General features: G+C 41.9%; 3 protein-coding genes and 1 long non-coding RNA gene across 4 annotated transcripts; 1 reads left to right on the forward strand and 3 right to left on the reverse strand.

The window, feature by feature from the left end:
• Window positions 1-184: 184 nt before the first annotated feature.
• LOC117896847 lies at window positions 185-10,157 on the reverse strand. Its single transcript, XR_004649052.1, has 3 exons — window positions 10,148-10,157; window positions 4,360-4,373; window positions 185-341 (listed from the first exon to the last, which is right to left on the reverse strand). It is a non-coding gene; the product is annotated as an uncharacterized LOC117896847 (long non-coding RNA).
• LOC117896843 (serine/threonine-protein phosphatase alpha-1 isoform) lies at window positions 1,605-3,950 on the reverse strand. The gene is made up of 5 exons (XM_034805367.1): window positions 3,496-3,950; window positions 3,074-3,422; window positions 2,732-3,017; window positions 2,517-2,664; window positions 1,605-2,286 (listed from the first exon to the last, which is right to left on the reverse strand). The coding sequence occupies exons 1-5, from the start codon at window positions 3,542-3,544 to the stop codon at window positions 2,135-2,137; spliced, it is 984 nt and encodes a 327-aa protein (XP_034661258.1). The 5' UTR covers window positions 3,545-3,950; the 3' UTR covers window positions 1,605-2,134.
• LOC117896839 (zinc finger protein DZIP1L) lies at window positions 4,543-7,369 on the reverse strand. Its single transcript, XM_034805358.1, has 5 exons — window positions 6,908-7,369; window positions 6,083-6,852; window positions 5,289-6,025; window positions 5,071-5,227; window positions 4,543-5,016 (listed from the first exon to the last, which is right to left on the reverse strand). The coding sequence occupies exons 1-5, from the start codon at window positions 6,999-7,001 to the stop codon at window positions 4,573-4,575; spliced, it is 2,202 nt and encodes a 733-aa protein (XP_034661249.1). The 5' UTR covers window positions 7,002-7,369; the 3' UTR covers window positions 4,543-4,572.
• Window positions 7,980-14,903, forward strand: LOC117896841 (acetylcholine receptor subunit beta-like 2). The gene is made up of 11 exons (XM_034805364.1): window positions 7,980-8,237; window positions 8,488-8,681; window positions 8,735-8,863; window positions 8,925-9,110; window positions 9,170-9,302; window positions 9,363-9,490; window positions 11,860-12,035; window positions 12,092-12,244; window positions 12,313-12,392; window positions 13,959-14,065; window positions 14,499-14,903. Exons 1-11 carry the CDS (start codon window positions 8,180-8,182, stop codon window positions 14,712-14,714), a joined length of 1,560 nt encoding a protein of 519 aa, XP_034661255.1. The 5' UTR covers window positions 7,980-8,179; the 3' UTR covers window positions 14,715-14,903.
• The last annotated feature ends 5,626 nt before the right edge of the window (window positions 14,904-20,529 follow it).

The raw sequence follows: 20,529 nt of genomic DNA on the forward strand, positions 1-20,529 counted from the left end.
GTAAACAAAAATGTTTGTAATGGTTATTTCGCTCCTCTCAAAATATTGTTTAACAGCTTGCCTTAGCTATCAAATAAATAAACATTAAGTTACCGCCGTTGCCTCATCTTTAGTTCCATTATGTTTACGTTCTGGTAATTTTCCACGCTCGTCTCAGTTATCAATTCTGAAAAAAATAAACTAAAACAGCAAGTTCTTTGTTATTTTTATTTGGTTTTTTATTGCTAGTATGTATTTTATTTTTCCTTTTAATAAAACAGTGCTATTTTGTTACAAGTGCTTCGTCATTGAGTTCTTTTTTTTTTGTCATTTTTTTGTAATGCATTTTATGTGTTTTTTTTCTCATGCTTCCAATTTTCCTTTGCCATTTCTCCGAATTTTTGAAATAAATGTACGTTATTTACGTTATAGATTTCTCATGTCTTTTCTTGTGTGTTGAAAACAGCCGATGGGTGTCAATGCTTGAACTTGATATTACGAGTACAAACATACATACAAACATACATCGAGACATTGTACATACATTTATGCGTGTAAATATACTTGTGGAATTCGTTACAACATTGAACAAAGTACTCCTAGAGGTGTAATTTTTCGAAGAGGATTCAAATTCATTTGCGTTTCGGGTTTGCGGTCGATTGTTGCTTGTTTGGATTGCTTATCGGGCGGGGGGGGGATTATACAAACGAAACCATTTTGGGTCGGGGCGGGGGAGTAGGTAATCTACGTCAGGTTCGCGTCGCTTTTGCATCGCCTGCGCGTAATACTTTGAATGTCTGTGTGGATGTGCCATAGAATGTTTTTGTTCCGGACTGTAATCGTTATACAAAAATGCACAAAGTATACAAAATACTTATATGACAGAGTGTCAGTGTGTGTGTGTGTCTGCTGCTCTGCGGCTTACAATTATTTTTATTATTTTTTGCAAATTTCTTTTTTTTTTTTAGAATTTTCCATGCATTTAATTTGTTTGTTTTCCCCAGCGCTGTTGATAGATTGAGGGCTACAGGGGTGAAGGGGTTGAGTAACATTATCTGCCGCGTCGCTGACAACAGCAGAGGGCACACAGTGCCGCTCAAAAGTATGCGCCTTAACTAACAGTGCTTCAATGAAGCTTTTTTTGATATTTTTTTTCGCAGTTTTCTTTTAATTTTTGGTGTGGGAAAACAATTAAAATTATTTTTTTATGTTTTCTGCATGTGTGTGTGTGTGTGTGTTGGGTTAACGCAAAATGGATTAAAAAAAATATACACAATGTTTGTTTATTTTAATATTTTTGGTGTAAACAATTGAAACTTATGTAGATTGCAACTAAAAAAAAATTGCCATCTCACTTGCTTTCGATTTGTTTTCTTTTTTAAAACTAAGTAAACATGTAGTTTTTTTTCTATTTCAATATTACAAAAATATATAGATAGATTATAGATTCGTGCCTTCGAGTGTATGTACATACATATGTAATATGTATGTAGTTAATAGCTCGCTCGCACACACAAATATTTAAAAGCATATTCCCCGTACAGAGTTAACATTTTTGTTTGTTTAGAAACGTAATAAAAAACGGAAACATATAAAGCTGCAAAATAGTTACAAAAATTCTTTGCGAGTTATCAAAAAATAAAATGCGAAATAAAATACAACTTGGTGCGTGCACGCTTTTTGTACCCACTGTACGCTCCATCGTGTACCTGTGCTATGCATGGTGTGTTTGTGTGTGTGTGTGTGTGTGTGTGTGTGTGTGGGGGAAAAACAATTAATACATTAAAGGAGATACAAATATTCATGCGTTACTCCTTTTGCCTTATGCAGTGTCTTACACTACAATTACTTTGAACTAAAGTGTCTCTCGATTTGTTTTTTTGTTTTTGTTTGTAATTTTAGTTTCGATTTTTATGTTTTGTTTTGTTTTTTCAAATGAAAAATAGGCTAATTTGTATATATAGATTCTCATATACCCCATATAACGTTGCTCACGATTCGATTCGATTACACATCTATATATATTCGATAAAAACAAACTCTTTGCGCGCTTCCAGTTCTGGACTCGTTCTGCCTTTGCCTTCGCCTTTGCCTTTGCGTGTTGTGCAGTTGTGTGTGCTCGTGTGTGTGTGTGTGTTTGCTGTGGCTTGGCTGCTTATTTCTTCTTGTTTTTATTGTTGGCGCCACGAGGCGGTGTCAGCGGACGTCCCGAGCTGCCAAAGTTTGGATAAACAAAGCGTCGCTTATCGGCGGGTTTCAATATCTGAAAGGAGCACATCAGCGTATCGTCAACGGACATCATGGCACCTGTAAAACAAAACGAAAACACAGACAGAAATATGATCAATCAAACCACAGCGAATGCATGCAATAAAATGCGCAGTTGGCTCAGATTTCAGCTTGCAGCTTTCACTTGCTGGCCGTCTGTGTTTATCTCGGGGATCAGGCGATAACCTGCGCACAAGTTTACTCTTTCCAAGCAAGCTCATAATACCGATAAGATTAACACAGATTGAAGTCCGGCAACAACAACTCACCCGCATTGTCGAACTCCCCGCAATAGTTGGGCGCCGAGAAGAGCGTGACCAGCTGTCGCTTGGCAAAGAACTCGTAGCCATCCTCCACCACCTGATGGGCACGACAGATGAGGTCGAACTCGTGCTTCTGTAGAAATTTACCCACAACCTAGGGGAAAGGAAGGGAAAGACTCTCGTTAGCACCTGAAGCAACCTCCCATTGACTCCCAACTCACCTCCGCGCCAAATGTGAAGCTCACACCGCGATCATTCTCACCCCAGCCCATGGTATCCTTGTCCGGGTCGGACCATAACAGATCGCACAATAGACCCTGATCGGGCACATCTGTGGGACGCATAATGCGACGAATTTGCTCCATCGAGGACAGATCCGGACTGAGGCCGCCATGACAGCAGAAGATCTTCTCATCGACAATGGCCGCCACGGGCAAGCAGTTGAAGCAGTCTGTGAAAGTTTTCCACAGCTTGATGGTGTAACGGCGCTTGCATTCGTCGTAAAACCTGTCGATCGAATCAATTAGATGTGTTTATGGGGCAGCGATAATGCCAGGGCTCACCCGTAGATGCGGTTGATGCTGGCGCACTCGTGATTGCCGCGCAACAAGAAAAAGTTCTCCGAATATTTTATCTTATATGCCAAGAGGAGGCATATCGTCTCCAGTGACTGCTTGCCGCGATCCACATAATCGCCCAGAAACAGATAGTTGGACTCGGGCGGAAAGCCACCGTACTCGAACAGACGCAACAGATCGTAGTACTGGCCGTGTATGTCGCCACAGATCTTCAGCGGTGCCTCCAGCTCCAGCAGTATCGGCTGTGACAGAAATATCTCCCGTGACTTCAGGCACAAGCTGCGTATCTCGCTCTCCGACAGTTGCACATTTTTACCCGGACGTGCGCCGCGCACTGCCATGAAGGGACAAAAAACGATAATGTTTAAATCAACAGAGCATAAAAGAAAGAGCTGGCTCCCACTTACCCTCCAGCAAACGGGAGATAATGCTGTCGATATTCATAATATCGGACATGATTCGGCTGCGTTTTGTCTCCTGCTGTCACTCGCCTGTGTATCACTCTCACTCCCTTGCCCGATATGCCCCGTTTTGCCTTATGTATTTTCGGTATACGTTATGTATGTTATTTCATCGATGGCTGCTGGCACGGACGAGGGCAAATGGGGGGCGGCGAGCTGATGGGGGGTGGACGAAACGACGTACGAAGGTGCGTGTGTGCCTGTGTATGGGTGGGTGTGCGCGTGTGTGTTGATTGGATTGATTCGCAGTGGGTTGAGGGTAATTTTCAGCAATGCCTCTGCCTCTGGTGTTGAGCCCATGTACGTTTATACCCTATTCACTGGTTTTCCTATTGCTCCGCAGCCTTTTCAATGCCTATTAATGCAGGTTAATACTTTTTTTTTCAGCGAATTGGATGGTCGCCAGTGTGACCGCGGAGTTATCGAAAAAATATACCGACAGACCGTCAAAAATATACCGAAATATACCCTTGCATTTTCAAAATATACTGTCCATATATATTTTCCTGGATTTTGATGTTTCATTTAATAGAGCTAGTTAAGAGTCTCAGCGCTAAAATTATATTTTTAATTGATTTATTATTAAATTCTATACAAGATTGGCTAGTTTTCATGAGTTCCTTTTATTGGATTGAAAACTAAAAAGGTCAACCAACAAAAAGAGCATAAAACGATCAACGGTCCCCCTGGTTGTTATTAGTGATGAAACTATCCAGACTCTTTCGCTGGCTTCAAAACCATCGGCTGGTTGAGGGTATTCCTGTATAATTAAGCAACACATTTTGCAACCTGTAAGTAAATTATTTACACATTCATTTTTTTTTCTACAAAATATGATTCAACTTTTTAAGATACAAACAAATTATTTAAATATATATTTTTAGTTTATATTATTTAGATTATATGAACAGCAATTTGCACGAGCTCTCACAATTGCATTTGTCATCTCTAAGCTAAGTGGCCAGATCGCTCATAAAAGGTGCACTGCTTGGCGCTCGTTTTCTGGTAGAATTTATTTTAGCTTTATTTTAAATCGTCTTCGCTGTCGTTAAAGCCTTTGCCCGCACCCATTGTATTGAACATGACTCGTTTTCGTGGCAGCGGCACTGGCCTGGCACTCATCGAAGACTTGACAGCTGTACGCGGCGCTGCAATGGCCACGGGCTTCACAAGAATTTGCTCCAAGCGGGCCTTAAAATCATCATCGACCGGCCGCTGTGGACTGGAACTACGCGTCTCGGAGTGTTCGCTGGTGTCCGTGGCGTCCTCCTCATCGTGGGAGCTGTGAATTGCCTCTCGCGAGCTGTGTGCCGCCGATCGGTTGATGCGACGCTTTGGCGCTTCCATAGGCTGCAGCGGCGTCGTGTGCTTCAGCAGCTCCTTGGCCTGTTGCGGCATCTTCGCGGAGCACAGTTTCTCCACGAACTTGCGTATGCGATTGCGTGTGGCATAGAAATGCGGATATTTCTGGAACGGATTGATCTTTACTGCCAGCTTTTTGATTGATTTAATCCAGCCTACCAATTTCAGTTTGTTGCGCTGCTCCGTCAGCTCCCCATTGATGCGCTTCATCGTCGTGTGGGATATGGTCTTGGATTTCAGGTCAAAGCCATGCGAACTCATCTTACGAACGAGCAGCTTGCGTGCATCCTTGCGGGTTAGCGGTCTTTGTGGAATACTGCAGCAGGGAAGGCAAAATTTAGCAGGAAAAATAAGCAGAAAAATGAAGCAAAACTCACATGACCCTCGCTGGCGGCCTGCTGCTAGATGCTTTGGGTATTGGCTGTGCCTCCGCCTCGGAGCTGGACGTTTCACTGCCCTCATCCGAGAGCGTGTGCTCTGAATCCACGTCTGGCAACTGCGCATCCTCCTGACTGAGGCTCTCATCGATGTCTGTGGTCTCCCGCGCCTCTGGCTTGCTGGCAGCTGCCTCTAGGCCGGGCTTCGTGTACGTTGGATGACTGCTGGAGCTGCCGCCACTTGGCTGCTCATTGATTTCCACTTGCACCTCCACTGGAGCAGGAGGCGGCGCCGCTTCAATCGGGTAAGTCTCATCGTCTGCCTTGTTCTTCAGGAACTCACTCTCCACTTGCTTGCGTATGCGCTCCGCAGTCGTTTCTTCCTTGCGGCTCACAGGTTTGGGTATCTTGGAGGTGCCTGCACTGTGGACACTGGCCACAGGCTGTGGCTTGGGCAACTGCTTGTCCTCCTTGCGCATTCGCAGCTGCTTTAGTTCACGTTCCAGCGCCTGCAGCTTATCATTGTAGCCGGTCTCTAGCTGCGTTACGACTTCCTCCAGCTTGTTGGCACTAATTTGGCCAATCTCTGTGACCTTTTCGGTGAGTATGCGTTCCAGATCCTCCAGGCGAGGTGTGGGCGTGGCCTGCAAGGGAGTCGTCGCTTCGTGGCTGTTGCTGCTGCTCTTCTTTGACTGCTCGAGGGCATGGCTGAGACCTTCCAGCTTCTGATTGATGTCCTAAAGGTAACATTCGGAGAGATTTTTAATTGGAATTGCTTCAATTTCAGACCCCACCTGTATGAACTGCTCGTTGCTTTGCTTCTGCTCCGATTGCCACACCTCAAAGTTGCTCAAACGCTCCGCCAGGCCGTGCATCTGCTCCTTGCGCTCGCTCGCCTCACTCTCCAGCACCTCGCTGTGCAGCTCGTCCTTCTCCTTGGCCTCGCTCAGATTGCTTTGTATGCCCACATTGCGTTGATCCTGGCGCGGACTTGGACGCTTGGAGCCACTGCTGCGCTCCTTGATGTTACGCTCGGCGGCATTGAGGCGCTCCTTCAGCTGCTTGATCTCCAGCTCCATTTTGATGGTGTTTATGAGATTCATGTCATTGTCCTTGTCCTTGGCATTGGCACCCAGACTGGGCGGCGTGCCCACGCGATGCTTGCGCCCAATGTGCACGTTGAGCGCCTCGTTGTTGATGAAGTTCTTGGTGCACAGATGGCAGGGATAGACGACCTCGCGTATGGCTTCGATTTCGGTGATGCGCTTGTGCAGCTGCACCACCTCATTGCTGGACTCCACGAGGGACTTGCGCAGATTGGCAATTTCCTGCTGGGAGATCTCATGCGCCTCGCGCAGATCCGTCACACACTCATCCAGATAGGTGCGACAACAGATGAGATATTGGATGGCATACTGGGACATCACAAAATACTTGGCTATGCCGCTGTCCAGGATGTGGGTCTCCAGCACAGTGCCCAGTGGTGCCTCCGACAGGTGCTGCAGCGCCTTGTCCACCAGCTCGAAGTTTTGCTCCCGCAATATGCGTTCTGTCTCATAGGAGCCTTAAGGGGAAAACATTTTGTATTCCTCTCGGTTTGGAATTGTTCTATAATTTACCCATTAAACGCCAGTCCAAGGGCCCATCGCGGTACTGGCGCAGCTTGAAGCCCGCTTCCCTCACCATCTGCGGATAGTTGCTCTTGTAGCCCATTGCTATGACGCATAGAAACTTTCGATTTTAGTTGACTTTCGTTTTCCGCAGAGTTTTTTGTTTACTTTCGTTTTTCGCAGAGTTTTTGGTGCACTTTCGTTGTCAGAGTTCCTCACTTACTGCCCACGAAGTGTATTGTTTGTTCCAATTCCAAGCTCTAATGACTTCTTCCCTTATTTTCGTTACAGGTTTTCGTTGTCAAAGTAATGCCCGTTGCCCTGACGACCCGTTGACAGTGACAGGCTAGGGTTGGGTCCGAGTCTGGTCTGTCTTGTGGTTGCGAACTTCGCTAACGAGCTCGTCCAGGCTGCGAACTTGGCTAGGCCGCTCAGGCTGTAGGAGGCAGATGTACCCTAAAGATATTTACGAGGGATGTAAGAGGTGAGTTTTGAACACGTTCCAAACTTAACTCGACCTTGTTGATATATTTCTCTATTTCTCAACTTACAGTCTGTGCGTTGATTAGCATTCAATTTACATTTATTTAAAGCTAATTTAGTCAGCTATTTTATTATTTCTGCCATGGAGCGGCTTGGGAAGTATCAAATAAACTCTTCGCTGCAAGCGTGAAGCGCTTAAGCACAGCAATTAATTATAGAAACTTTAAATTGCATATAAATTGGTTTGTCATCAATCAAGCTTCAGGCTATTCAAACCTACCTCAAGCGACACTTTAAGCGTCTCAGGATATTTCAATATAAAATTAGAAAATATGAAGAATTCGAATAACTATTATAATTCTCATAATTATGTACTTTAATGTACGTATTTATTTATTTCCGTTGATTGACGTATTTCTCAATTCTAAGTACACAATATATGGGCTCGGAAATTCTTCCTACTGCGAGTTATATTATAATCTATATTAACAACAATAAATTTTATTCGTTTTGTATTTCAAATAGATACTTAAATCGATTATCTGTTGCAGAAATCGGCGCCAAGATTGATGACTAAAATTGGTACAGCAATCGCCTGCGCCAATTTTGACAGCTGTCAAGCATCCTCCAGCCGAGCGCATCTCTCAGCATCCAAATCCTCAGTTGCGTTTTAACACTCAGAGCGTGAGGTTGTGCTGGATCCTACAAAGAGCTAACAAGATGACACAAAATTAAATAGAATACAAACAAATTTTTAGCAAATATTCGACACTCAAGTGGATAAATCACAACGCAAAAATGTGGCACTGGCGCGTGCTGTGCATTTGCTTATTGGTGCCATTGGCCAGCTCAACGGGTAAGCCATGAAAAAATGTCCACCAGTCTAGGAAAAATCTGTGAAAATTCCGATACGTTGATGCTGTATCCGGAGCGTCTCACAGAGACAGCTGTCAAAAGGCTGCGCCCACTGAGAGCAACCAAAGAGCGGGAGAGCCGCATCTGCGCACAAGTTTGTTTTGGGAAATTCTGGGAAAGTTTGGGAAATGCTTTGTGACTTTGTTTTGGGAAATTCTTGCCATTAACCTTCACCTCTCTGCGGTTCACAGCTCCTGTGAGTTTTGAGGCCAATCCGGACACCAAGCGGCTCTACGATGACTTGCTGAGCAACTACAATCGTTTGATACGTCCCGTGGTGAACAACACGGAAACGCTGACGGTATGGCTGGGTCTGAAGTTATCCCAGCTGATTGAGGTGAACCTCAAGAATCAGGTGATGACTACCAATCTGTGGGTGAAGCAGGTGAGTATTAAAACGGAGTTAAAGGCGAGGTTTTAATTTATATTTACTGCCAGCGCTGGTTCGACTACAAGTTACGTTGGGATCCCGAGGAGTACGGTGGCGTGGAGCAGCTCTATGTGCCCTCGGAGCACATTTGGGTGCCCGATATTGTGCTCTACAATAACTGGGATGGCAATTATGAGGTGGGTGTATGAGAAAACGTTCATAATTCTTTAATTTATGGCATTTTGCACCCATTTTCAGGTCACTTTGATGACCAAAGCCACGCTCAAGTACACTGGGGAAGTGTTTTGGGAGCCGCCTGCCATTTACAAATCTTCCTGCGAAATGAATGTCGAATATTTTCCCTATGATGAGCAAATTTGCTTCATGAAATTTGGCTCATGGACGTACAATGGTGCACAAGTGGATTTAAAGCATTTAGATCAGGTTTGCGTTGCTTTCTGCACTGGCAAAATTATAGTAATATTTATTAATTTATTTATTAGATACCCGGCAGCAATCTTGTCCAAGTGGGCATCGATTTAACCGAGTTTTATCTATCCGTGGAGTGGGATATACTCGAGGTGCCAGCGACCAAAAATGAGGAATATTATCCGGATACACTGGAGCCGTTTTCAGGTGAGTTTTGCTTTATTTGATGGCATAATTCATTTATATTTATTGGGTTTACCTCTGTAGATATCACCTTCAAGCTGACTATGCGCCGCAAAACTTTATTCTATACTGTCAATCTGATTGTGCCCTGCGTGGCGCTCACTTTTCTCACGGTGTTGGTGTTTTATTTGCCCAGCGATTCCGGCGAGAAGGTAAAGCAAAAGGAGTGGAATCTACTGCGTCTCATTTTTCTCTATATATCTCAGCATGCAGCATGATCTAAAAGTATTTAATTAATGTACAAATGTTGATTCGAAATTTGTGCACTTTTGGTAGATTTGTTCTTTATATTTATTGTGTTTTTTGTTGTTTAACAAAACAAATCCACTATTTTACACTGATTTTAAAGCACCTCCGTCTATCATACATTTATTTCCATGCAGCAAAACAGAAACTACTTTATCTGCTACACTGTGAGAAACGAAAAACTCAACCACAAACCATACTTTAGCTAAGCTCCAACTATCTAAACTCAAATGCACTTCTTTCAATAGCTTTAACTCTCACTTCTCTATAAATTCTACTAATTTTACTAATTGGCTGTCAAAGAACGTCAAGGAAAACTGTCAATTGGCTGTCAAAGAAAGTCAAAGAAAACTGTCAATTGGTTTTCAAAGAAAACCGTCAATTGGCTGTCAAAAAGAACTGTCACTTAGCTGTCAAAGAAATCTGTAAATTAGCTGTCAATTGGCTCTCCCATAAACTCTAAAAATCTTCCTAAAAAAACCCTAAAACCTTTTCCGAGTAGAGCTCAACTTGCACTTCCTGCTCCTTCTTCTAAAAACTACGACTTTTTCTACCTTTTCTACTTCCAATCTTAACTCAAATTCTTAACTCCAACTTTTAACTATTAGCTGTTCCTTCTATTCTATTAGATAGTCCTTAATGCTATCCCCATTTAACTTATTAAAACTCTAAAGCCGCAGCAGCAGCATCCCCCAAGCAGCACACATATAATTGACGCTACATTCAAATTTTTTGGCGTTGAATATTCATTTGTGCTGTCTCCTGAGTAGTGAAATCTCATAACGTAAATTTTCATCGATTTGGTACCAATGCCTACTCCAAAATGATATTCACTAACGAAATGAAACGAAACAAAAATAAATCTAATCGGATTTAGTATGTCGAAAAGCCACAATCCAAATTTGTACTCATATCTCGCGTAACTGGTAGAAAGCAGCGCACACACAGTCACACAACCATTCACACTTATAGGACAACTGCATACAGCACACTTATTCACACAATTACTCACAGAAATACTCTCAATATTACTCACACCATTACGTAAAACCCCAGAAAACACGTTAAGGACTCGTGCAGTTTTGTTGTTATTCTTCGTATTCATGTTGTCGTTGCTTTAGTGTTTGCTCGTTCAATACTCGTAACGCTCGCTTGATCCAGTAACAGCCCTTTGATAGTGCTACAAGTAAATGAACAAGAGAACCAAACTCAACTATAGGTATTACTCGTTATTTGTATATTGAAATATGAAAAACGAAGGAGTAAAATCCCAGTCAGAGCTGTGCAAATTCTGCAGCCATTCAGAGATATTTCTGCAGCAGGGAAAATATCCTCAGTTAATTCTGAAAACTCAGAGAAAAGCTGTGTTAAATTATATAAAAAGATCCTACGGCATTTAATATTTTTGTTTAGGCAAACTGAAGTATCCACTTCTCGAAATCAAACTTGAAGCCTTTTACCTCCAATGAAGACTGAAATAGATAGCAAGAAATTAAATTAGGATTTGGTTACTCTAAACAGCACCATTGCGTCTCTGCATTGAAACAACTTTTCAAAAATATGAATAGCAATCCTTAAACAAATCACGTTTATAAATGTAATGAACAACAATTTGAAGCTTGCTTATTTCCCCATAGATAAATAGTTACAAATTGTAACTTAAACTGAAATTTTATTGTGATTGATGGCGGAACTTTTCATTGGATAAAATATCTACCAAGAGCTTGAAGTACATACAAGAAAACTTTAGCTAGTCAGAGACTAATGCTACGACTACCTTCAGCTTGAACTAGGACCTGTACACACACACACAAACCACACACCCAACCATACCCATACCTGTATACCCAGAAAAGTTCACGTGTAAAACGTAGTGAAATGCGCTTTGTTTGGTTGCTTTGTTTATTGTTTTGTTTTTGTTGGTGTTGATTGTTTACGTGTAAACTTGAAATGATTGATGATTGTAATTGTAGGTTCGTGTGTGGCTAAGGGTCATAGTTGAGCAGCGTGCAGTCGAGCAGGCCTTAAGCATATTTTGAACCGAGTTGCAGTTGGTTTTATTTATCATTTTATCCTTATTTAAGTTCCCTTAGTAATTGCCTTAATTAATTCGAACAAATTATTGGTTGGTATTTTGTGAACTTTATCATTTTTGTTGCTCTTTTGCCGTGCTCTTTGCTGTTGGTTTTGATTGTTCGTTGGATTGTTTGTTGGTTGGGGATCGTTATCGAACAGGAAAGACATTGTGTATGGGTACAACAAATTTCGTTGACAGGTTACGTTATGTATTTCAATACTTGTGTCGTTGACCGTGTTCTTCTTGTTATTGGCCGAAATTATACCGCCAACATCGTTGGCAGTGCCCCTGCTGGGCAAATATCTGCTCTTTACCATGATACTCGTCTCGCTGTCCGTGTGGACAACGGTCTGTGTGCTCAACATACACTTCAGGTGAGTTTCAACCACTGTGCCAGGTTCGTGCCAGCTAATTGCCCAACGGCACACAGATCCCCCTCAACGCACAACATGTCGCCCATGGTGCGTAAGCTCTTTCTGCACTTTATGCCCAAGCTGATGATGATGCGGCGGACCCAATACACGCTGCCCGACTACGATGACTCCACGCCCAGCAATGGCTACACCAACGAGATCGATGTGCGGTAAGTTTGGAGTCTTTTAACGTCTCCAAATTGAAAGTAAACACTTGGCTTTCGTCTCTGTTATGCAGCGACAGCATCAGCGACTTTCCCAGCGAGTTTAAGGACAGCCAGGATGGCGCTTACGATAATGGCATGCAGAATTCTGTGGGTGAGTCTACACAGCCATCAAATTCTATACACAAAAATATTTTGTGCAAAGCAAATAATGCAATAAAATAAACCAAAATCCCATGAGAGAAATGTGATGTGCTTTGATGACAAATAACGCTTACGTGGTCCACAGGCAAACAGCGGACATGGACAGTGTGTCTGTGGGGAGTGTACACACACACACTTCAACTGATTTATGGTTTTGCCAATCACATCCATGTCAGATTATATACATATATACCCCTTTTGGCTGGGGCTACTACGCCGCTGTCAGTGTTGCCATGTTTGTTGTTTATGGCGCAAAAGTGTCTGTCCGTCTGTCTGTCCGTCCGCGTACAAGGATCATAAAACAAGCCAAGCGAAAGCAAAAAAACGATGCTGCAATCGACATGCCTAGGGTAGTATTTTTTATGAACCTTCCACTGCGCATATATAGTGCATAAAATGTCAGCAAAATGACGAGCAGCGGCTGACAAATAGATTAAAGAGTAAAGCAATGACAGAATATTGTCAGCGAATTTTGATGGGTTGTCTAAATAAAAATTATATTAGTTGGATCTATGGATCGATGCGAAATATGTTGCAAAATGTGTTTGTAAATATGCAACAAAATAATAAATAATAAAAGTCAAAACAATAGGCACACGCTTAGGAAATTTCTTTCTGGACTTGCACAACTTTTGCAGTAAACTTAACACAAGATTTCTACATACTTTTTTACTCTTAGTAAATTATAAAAATATTTAACGCAAGCATTTTTCAGTTCATATATGTATTCTGTAATCGAAGCCTACAGAAATTGAAAAAGGCTGGTAAAAATTATATGAGCAGTTCTACAAAGAAAACAGCTCAAAATGTATCAACATTTGTCTGCTATTTTGTTATTATTAAAATTTTAAGATTTTCCATGCCATGCCACCATTTTTTCGGATTTTTTGGCGATTCTTTTTGCCAAGCCTTCACTAGATTCTCAGGCCACGTGTTCTGGCAAAATTCACAGCCAATTCTTCGCAGATTTGCGGGTGATATTTTATATTTAAGATACAAATTGTAAATCATTATTTACGGTCCTTGATTTGAACCCATTTAACGTTTCAAGCCTGGTCCTTGGTACTCAAATGTATTTCCTTTTACGCGATAGCCAAACCCAGTTACATTTTTCGAGGAAAATCCCATTAAATCTCTGTTTAAACATTTTACTTTCTCATTTTATGACTTTATATTTATCAAAGTTATTCTGTATTTAATTTAAAAAATGTATAGTAATATTTTAAAGAGAACTTAAGGCGCCCAAACCCAAAGAATTTATGTGTAAACTCATGCCCAAAATCATAGATAAAACATTTCCACGGCACAATGAAGTTTTTCTCGTGGGTTTTGCTACATGCGAAGACGCATTGCCTTGAGCTCAACATATTTTTATTTACTCAAACGCACACACAGGGCATAAATGTATAGCCCCAATGGGGGTACGCTTCTCCACTTACTGCCACACATTTATTTATTATTCCAAATATTTTATTTCAATTTTTGCGCAATTTCATTGGCGGCGCACTCTTGACAGATTCTGACAATGTGATACCGAGGAACTTAACACCCGAAGTGCTGCAGGCATTGCGTGCGGTCAGATTTATTGCGCAGCATATCAAGGATGCCGACAAGGATAACGAGGTGGGTACACAATACAGCACTCCTCCCTGCTCCAATGTCCTCATATTCCAGGCACTGCCTCAGCCTCATGCTCCTTTTTTGTTTGTTGCCCATTTTTATTGACGGCTGCCCCACGACTCTCGAGCAGAGCATAAGGATGAGCCTCGTAGAGTCCTTGCTGCGAGCGTCCTCCTCCCGTTTTGTATTGTTTATTACCCTTAACTTCGACTCGAATGCATTGGACGGGGAGTCCCAAATGTGCAGCAAACAATTGTAAAATATTAAATCATAACTTTATATTTTTATTGCGGCCTCAAGTTTATTGGTAGACCGCAAAACAATATTTTATTATCCTCCAAAAATATATAAAACCAATTTCATTCAGCCTCCCAATGATATTAAAAATCTACTTTTTATTATTTCACGCCCTCCCACCCCCGTTTTTGTCCCCCAGATTGTGGAGGACTGGAAATTCGTCTCGATGGTGCTGGATCGCTTCTTCCTGTGGCTCTTTACGCTGTCCTGCGTTTTCGGCACTTTCGCCATCATCTGCCAGTCGCCGTCGCTGTATGACACCCGCGCGCCCATCGACCGACAGCTCAGCGAGATTCCGTTGCGCAAAAATAATTTCATGTTGCCGCCGGACATTGTGCGGCAGGTTCTCACCTAATTGGGGGGGTCCAAGGATCACGCCTCTATGGCAAGGAAAATACAGCTAAAGTTAACAATTCTTGAATGGATAATTGTGCAATCAAATCAAGTTTTCCAATTAAAATATTGCAGTGATTCTTTTGTTGTTTATGTTTAACAATCAGCAATATTAATAAACTAATCAAGAAAAAAACACAATAAAAATAAAACTGATTCTATGATAATTATAATTTAAGGACTAGTTAATTTATTGGCTTTGGTGGGTGAGCAAAAAACACTTTTTGGTGTGGTGAAAACTTGTCGATGCTGTGGATGCCCTATAACTTATTAAATGAATAATAACTTTGGCATTCTTCGAACAATTTAATAGCTTACTTTGCTAAGAATTGATGCCACTAAAGAGTCAACTTATAAAAACAGGACAATGCCATACAAAAAAATAAATTAAACAAATTTCAAAGTGGGAGAAACATTAAAATTTGTAGCAACTTTGGCAACTTTGAGTCACCATATTTGCAGGTATATCCATTCTATCACCACGAATTAAAAAGGCTGAGAAAGGTGGCTCAAATTTCTTGCAAAGAAACTACTTTTTCGTGGATATCCCCGCTGCAAATGCCGAGTAAAACTTCTACAAATGCAAACAGTCCCCAAGTTGTGGTTTTGGAATATTTAGAAATATTTTTTAAAAGGTAGAGGCTCGTTTTTTCCCTTAAATTAAACATCGTACATCTGGTTGTAAAGAACTTTGGCATTTTTAAAAGCTAATTAATGCAGCTAAAAAACGATACCGAATTATTTGTGGTCTTAGCTTATCGCCTGGCAAATATTAGGCTTACAAATGAAAAAATTATGACTTTTGTGAGGAATTTTTTTGAGAACTTTTGCCTTAAACTCAGGAAATGTCAAACACAAATTATATCCCCTGGGTAACTCGTGCAAAGTACATTCAAAAGTGTAACTGAAAACTATTTAAAACATTTCCTTTGTTGGTTAAGCAAAACACTTTTTGATGTGCTCAAAACTTTGAGCAAAGGAATGCTAAATCGTGCACTAAAATGAACAAAAAAACTTGCCCCAAAGTCTCTCGCTTGAGCAGCTCAACTTTTGTGCATTTGATTTAATAAATAAACATAAATATATATTATTTTGCAGCTGCTATCGGGACGCAGCCACAAATGACATCTGTTCGGGCTGCTTGCCGATTGTCTGCTGTTAATTTTCAATTAAGAAATGACTTTCCAACAAAAGTTCTGGGGCAGAATAAAACGTTTTTTGGTGCGGGGCATATGCTCGCTCGCATTTGCTGTGTCAAACAGACATTGTGCATACGCCACGTTGGCTGCCTAAATAATTTGCAGTATCATTTATTTGACTACCCAGCCCCGGCCTTCGCCAGCGCCTTTGTCTCTGTCTGACATTAAATTAGAAAGTTGAAATCTTTGTCGCTCTGTCTCTGGCCTCGCGCATTCATCAACATGTGCAGGTCTCCGCCTGGCATAAGACTTTCTTTCTTGGCACTGTCAACAGACATAATTTTGTGAGCGTTGCTTGAGTGGCAGGGGCAGCATAAAATGCTGTATAAAATCCCTGTTGATAGGGTGAGGTGCCGCGCCTTGAAAACACTCTACGACAGGCACGCAATTGAGTCTCAAGCAGCAGGCGTTAAGCAAGGCTTTTCCCATCATATATCATAAATTTCCTTATACCCTTTTGCAGCACAAGCGTGTGCTCCAGTTATTATTAAGATTTTGCTTAAGGATGGATTCCTTTTGCTGCCTCTGCCTCCATCTTAATGTCGTTTCTGCTGCGTTTCCTTGTTGTACTTTATTTCAGTTTTTTTTGGTGCTGTTTTTTGCTGTTTTTTGTTCTTTGTTTTGTTTGTTGGCAGTTTTAAATTAGAAAAGTTTTTTGGCCAGATTTTTGTTTTACATTTTTCATATTTTCTACGGGCCGCTGTCGTTGTGTCCCCGCTGCTGTGCCAGTAAATATCTGTGTGTCGGTGTGCGTCACATGCGTACAGCGTTCCCACTTTCCATCAGTCTTGAGCGGCATTCGTGGGAGCCATACCGACTGTCACCAGCTGAGCTGTGGGAAGCTGCACAAACTCTGGCCAAGTATGTCATGTTAATTTCTATTTGTTTGCCATGCAGAGCGGCAAACTTGTGCGCACTAACAGTGGAGCTCGCGCATAAAGGAACGCGCAGCAAATTGGCTAAGGAATGTGCCTGAAAGCTGCACTGGGGCCGCCAGTCTTAGCTTCCAGTTGGAGTTCTTCTTCTGCCAGTGTTCACTGTCTAATGGCATTAGCATAAAGCCGCAAAAGCATGCAACACATTTTCGGGCGCACAAGTTAAAGTTCAGCAGAGCACAAAACAATATGCAAATTTTTTCTTGCCTAGCCCCAAAAAAGAAAAACACACAAAAAAAGGGCAGCATTGAGCAGGTTCTCGGGGCTTGGCCTTTTTTTCATGCCCAACCCTGCAGCTGCATGTGTTAAGCAACTGTTAAGTGACTTAAGCCCAGTTTACACGCTCAATTACACCAGAAGGAGTGGCAGTAGGAGCAGAGGCAACATCAACGGCAGGGAGGGAGCAGCAGGGAAGGGCATGTGTCAGCTCCCTGGTAGCTAATTAAAAAAGCGACTTGCGCAACGGAAATCAAAACCATAAACTGTGCTGCCGCAAAGGAAACGCAGCTGCAGCAGCTCCGACTCCGACTCCGGCTCCAGCGCCAGCTCCTGCTGCAGCGGCAACTTTGCGCCAAGATTGAATCGAGTCTGGCAAAATGGCGCCCCGGAGAATCACGTGCGAGGCGAACTAAACCCACACACACACAGATACACATCAGCACAACACACACACACACACACACACACACAAGTACTGTGACCAGCCCATAAACACTCACCAAAAATGCACTCGTGTGTCTCCATGTCCGGCGGCGTGACAGCAGCAACTATATGCCCAAAAACCCAGAGAATTGCTGTATTTGACCAGCGGCACGTCAATTAGAGTTTTCCAGTGGGGTGGGCTCGTGGGGCGTGGCCGATGTGTGAATGACTTTGATGTGCCAGCGGGGGGCGGGGCAGGCGGTGTGGCCTGTTGGCTGTTTTGGCTTCATTTTCCGTTTTGCTTATTTATTTAATTTGAAAGCAATTCTTTGTTTGCTTCTGTTTTGGGTCTGCTGCTGTGGCTGTTTTTGCGGGGCACATGCCGCCGGCGCTTGGCTGTACAAGTTCGAGTTTTGAATGATTGTTGGGGCACGTTTGGGCTGGCATTAACCCGTATGTGGGGTTGAGGGTTATTAAGTGCGGCTACAGCTAGACCTAAAAGTAAAGCTAGACCTCTACGAATTTGCACGAATGTTCGTTGGACTAAAGTAGAATTTCGAACGAACAAAAAACCATTTGTCAGTCATTTTTATTAAAAAAATTTTTTTTAAATGATTAATTTTACTATTTCTCCAAATAATTAAATTTAAATTAAATAAATAAAATAATAATTATAAAATAATAATAAATAAAATATATAATAAAAATTCTAATAATAAATAATAATAAAATAATAAATAATTAATTAAATTAAAAAAATAAAATAATAAACATAAAAATAAATTAAAACTCGGAAGTAATTTTCTTCAAATTAAAATTCTGCAAAAATAAAGTTCAGCAAATTTAAATTCTGCAAATTAAAATTCTGCAAATTAAAATTCTGCCAAAACAAAATTCTGTAATTCATGAAAATTTAATTACGAGTAAGTCTGGCTTAGGGCTGCTGCTCCAAAAACTCTACTTTTGATCCAAAAACCCCACCAAAGCTACTTGTAAATAGGTAGCCTTAAAAAATCATATTTCTGATCCAAAAATAATGAAGTGAACACAACCAAAAACCTACCAAAATCCTGCATTAAGCAAACAAAACTGAAAAAAAAACACATCCCAGCTAATAAATAAATAAAATAATCTACCGAATGTCCCAGCTTTACCAACGCAATCTAATTTACAGTTAATCTGCGGCCACTTGCTGACACGTAACTTAATTTCCCTGAAATGTGTGTGTGCGGGGTCATTGCTGGGTTAAAATAGTGAGGTTCTGGCTTGGGGTTACATTTCGACTCTAAAGTTCATTTCGAATGGACTCGGGGCCAAAACCAACAACAAATATTTCGAGTGTGTTTGTGTGTGTGTATTTGTGCAATGATAAATTACAAAATGGCTGCCTATGGCCATGGCATGTGTGTGCGTGTGACCCAGTCCCAAGCAGCGCGGCCACAAAGTCCATTTTGTTGTTATTAAGTTTGGCTTGAGTCATTTTTTTGTTGAGGCAGCTGCACATGGCTTTTGTCTATGGAGGCTCGACAGTTGTACACTGCGTGAAATTAATGATGCGCCAAAGTTCTGTGCTGAGCTGCTGCCAGCCCGGAGGCTTTCTCATTGTTTGTGCAGTCGAAACGGAGATGTCCTGTCCACAAAATGTAGGACTAAAGACGCTTTTATTAATAGTCCTGCTACGTGGTCACGATTAACTGCCATTTTACGCACTCGCACTCACCCGTCTCTCCCGTCCACCGCATGCTCCAAATGGCCGATGGGCGGTCCTTAGCCTTTTTGAAAGCTTTTTGCTGTTGCGTAAGTCAGCAAGTCCCATCGCCCTCCCCCCTTCTGCAGCTGTCTCCCTGTGTGTGTGTGTGTGTGCGTGTGTAATCTGCCTGGGATTTGGACACGACTTTACTTAAGTTCATAAAAATTCTATTAAAGGCGCAAAAAGCTTAGCTTGGGGTTACACGCCCCCCCTTTGGCGTTGCCTTTGCATGCCCAAGTAGTTGGCGTTCGGCAATTCATAATCAACGCGAATCTTGGGTTAATTTTTATTAAAGATTGGAGCTACGAAATGGCAGGCAAATGGGATTTGCCACTGGCCACTTTATGTGCACAAATTGTGTTGGAAAATCTTCAAAGAAAAACCTCTAAAATACATTTAGTCGCAGATTTGGTGGCAGAAACAGCTGCAATGATTGAAGAGTTTTCTCCTCTCTCTACTCCATGGCATTGTCCTGCTGCTCCTGTTTCGCTCCTCACAATCATCGTCAACTGCTTTTAATAACATTTTTCACTGTGCCGCACCTACTATGCCCTGCCCTGCCCTGCCCAGCCCTTTCCTTCCTTCTGTTTTTTCTGCCTTTTGTCTTTCGTTTTTTTTTTGTCGCTTAAGTGGGTGCTGCCACGCCCCATGCCTTTGCACAGCCGCCCACCATTTTACATGACATTTTAAATTTACGATTTACATTAAATGGCGCAATGCAAAAGCAACAACGAAAAATAAGAAAAAGTACGCCGAGTGGTTGTAAAATGAAATTGCTCAGCCGCTTCAAGCGGCTCAGATGCCTGCCACCACCCAGCCGCAATCCATCCATTGCTGCCACCTCGCAGGAGCTGCCTCCATTTTGGGCGATTGTCTACCCGTCCTCGGAATACAGTTAAAAACCAATTTCGTGTATGTAAAATATATCAACTATATATTTAAGTGGCTTCTGTGTCCTTTTTCCCTTTTACTTGTATTCCTTGCTGCTTGCTGCTTGTCGCTTGTCAGCGTATAAATGCATTAGCGGGCGTTACAATTTACACATTAAGGCGTGACAAAGAAAGGGGCGTGCATATGGGGGAAAAGGTAATACATGAGAGTGGCAGGGCTCGGGTTGAAGCACATTAAAGCTGGCAAATCTATGCGCAAAATCTTACAGAATAATCACATAAATTCGTGTAAAAGTAATCTTGATTTTGGTTTATCAAACTAAACAGATTTAAGCTGATTATTGATTAAATAGTGGCCATT

The sequence above is a fragment of the Drosophila subobscura genome, chromosome O (assembly GCF_008121235.1).
Source record: "Drosophila subobscura isolate 14011-0131.10 chromosome O, UCBerk_Dsub_1.0, whole genome shotgun sequence".
In the NCBI taxonomy this organism is placed as follows: domain Eukaryota; kingdom Metazoa; phylum Arthropoda; class Insecta; order Diptera; family Drosophilidae; genus Drosophila; species Drosophila subobscura.

What these genes read in the sequence shown, in the direction of transcription:
- LOC117896843 (XM_034805367.1), bottom strand. Translation starts at nt 3,544, where the DNA reads ATGTCCGATATTATGAATATCGACAGCATTATCTCCCGTTTGCTGGAG. An exon ending in TATCTCCCGTTTGCTGGAGG is followed by an intron (nt 3,423 to 3,495) that starts GTAAGTGGGAGC and finishes CCTTCATGGCAG; the next exon opens with TGCGCGGCGCACGTCCGGGT. An exon ending in CGGGGAGTTCGACAATGCGG is followed by an intron (nt 2,287 to 2,516) that starts GTGAGTTGTTGT and finishes TTTGTTTTACAG; the next exon opens with GTGCCATGATGTCCGTTGAC.
- LOC117896839 (XM_034805358.1), bottom strand. Translation starts at nt 7,001, where the DNA reads ATGGGCTACAAGAGCAACTATCCGCAGATGGTGAGGGAAGCGGGCTTC. An exon ending in CTTGGACTGGCGTTTAATGG is followed by an intron (nt 6,853 to 6,907) that starts GTAAATTATAGA and finishes TTTCCCCTTAAG; the next exon opens with GCTCCTATGAGACAGAACGC. An exon ending in AGGCCGCCAGCGAGGGTCAT is followed by an intron (nt 5,228 to 5,288) that starts GTGAGTTTTGCT and finishes TCCCTGCTGCAG; the next exon opens with TATTCCACAAAGACCGCTAA.
- LOC117896841 (XM_034805364.1), top strand. Translation starts at nt 8,180, where the DNA reads ATGTGGCACTGGCGCGTGCTGTGCATTTGCTTATTGGTGCCATTGGCC. An exon ending in ACCAACGAGATCGATGTGCG is followed by an intron (nt 12,245 to 12,312) that starts GTAAGTTTGGAG and finishes TCTGTTATGCAG; the next exon opens with CGACAGCATCAGCGACTTTC. An exon ending in ATGCCGACAAGGATAACGAG is followed by an intron (nt 14,066 to 14,498) that starts GTGGGTACACAA and finishes TTTGTCCCCCAG; the next exon opens with ATTGTGGAGGACTGGAAATT.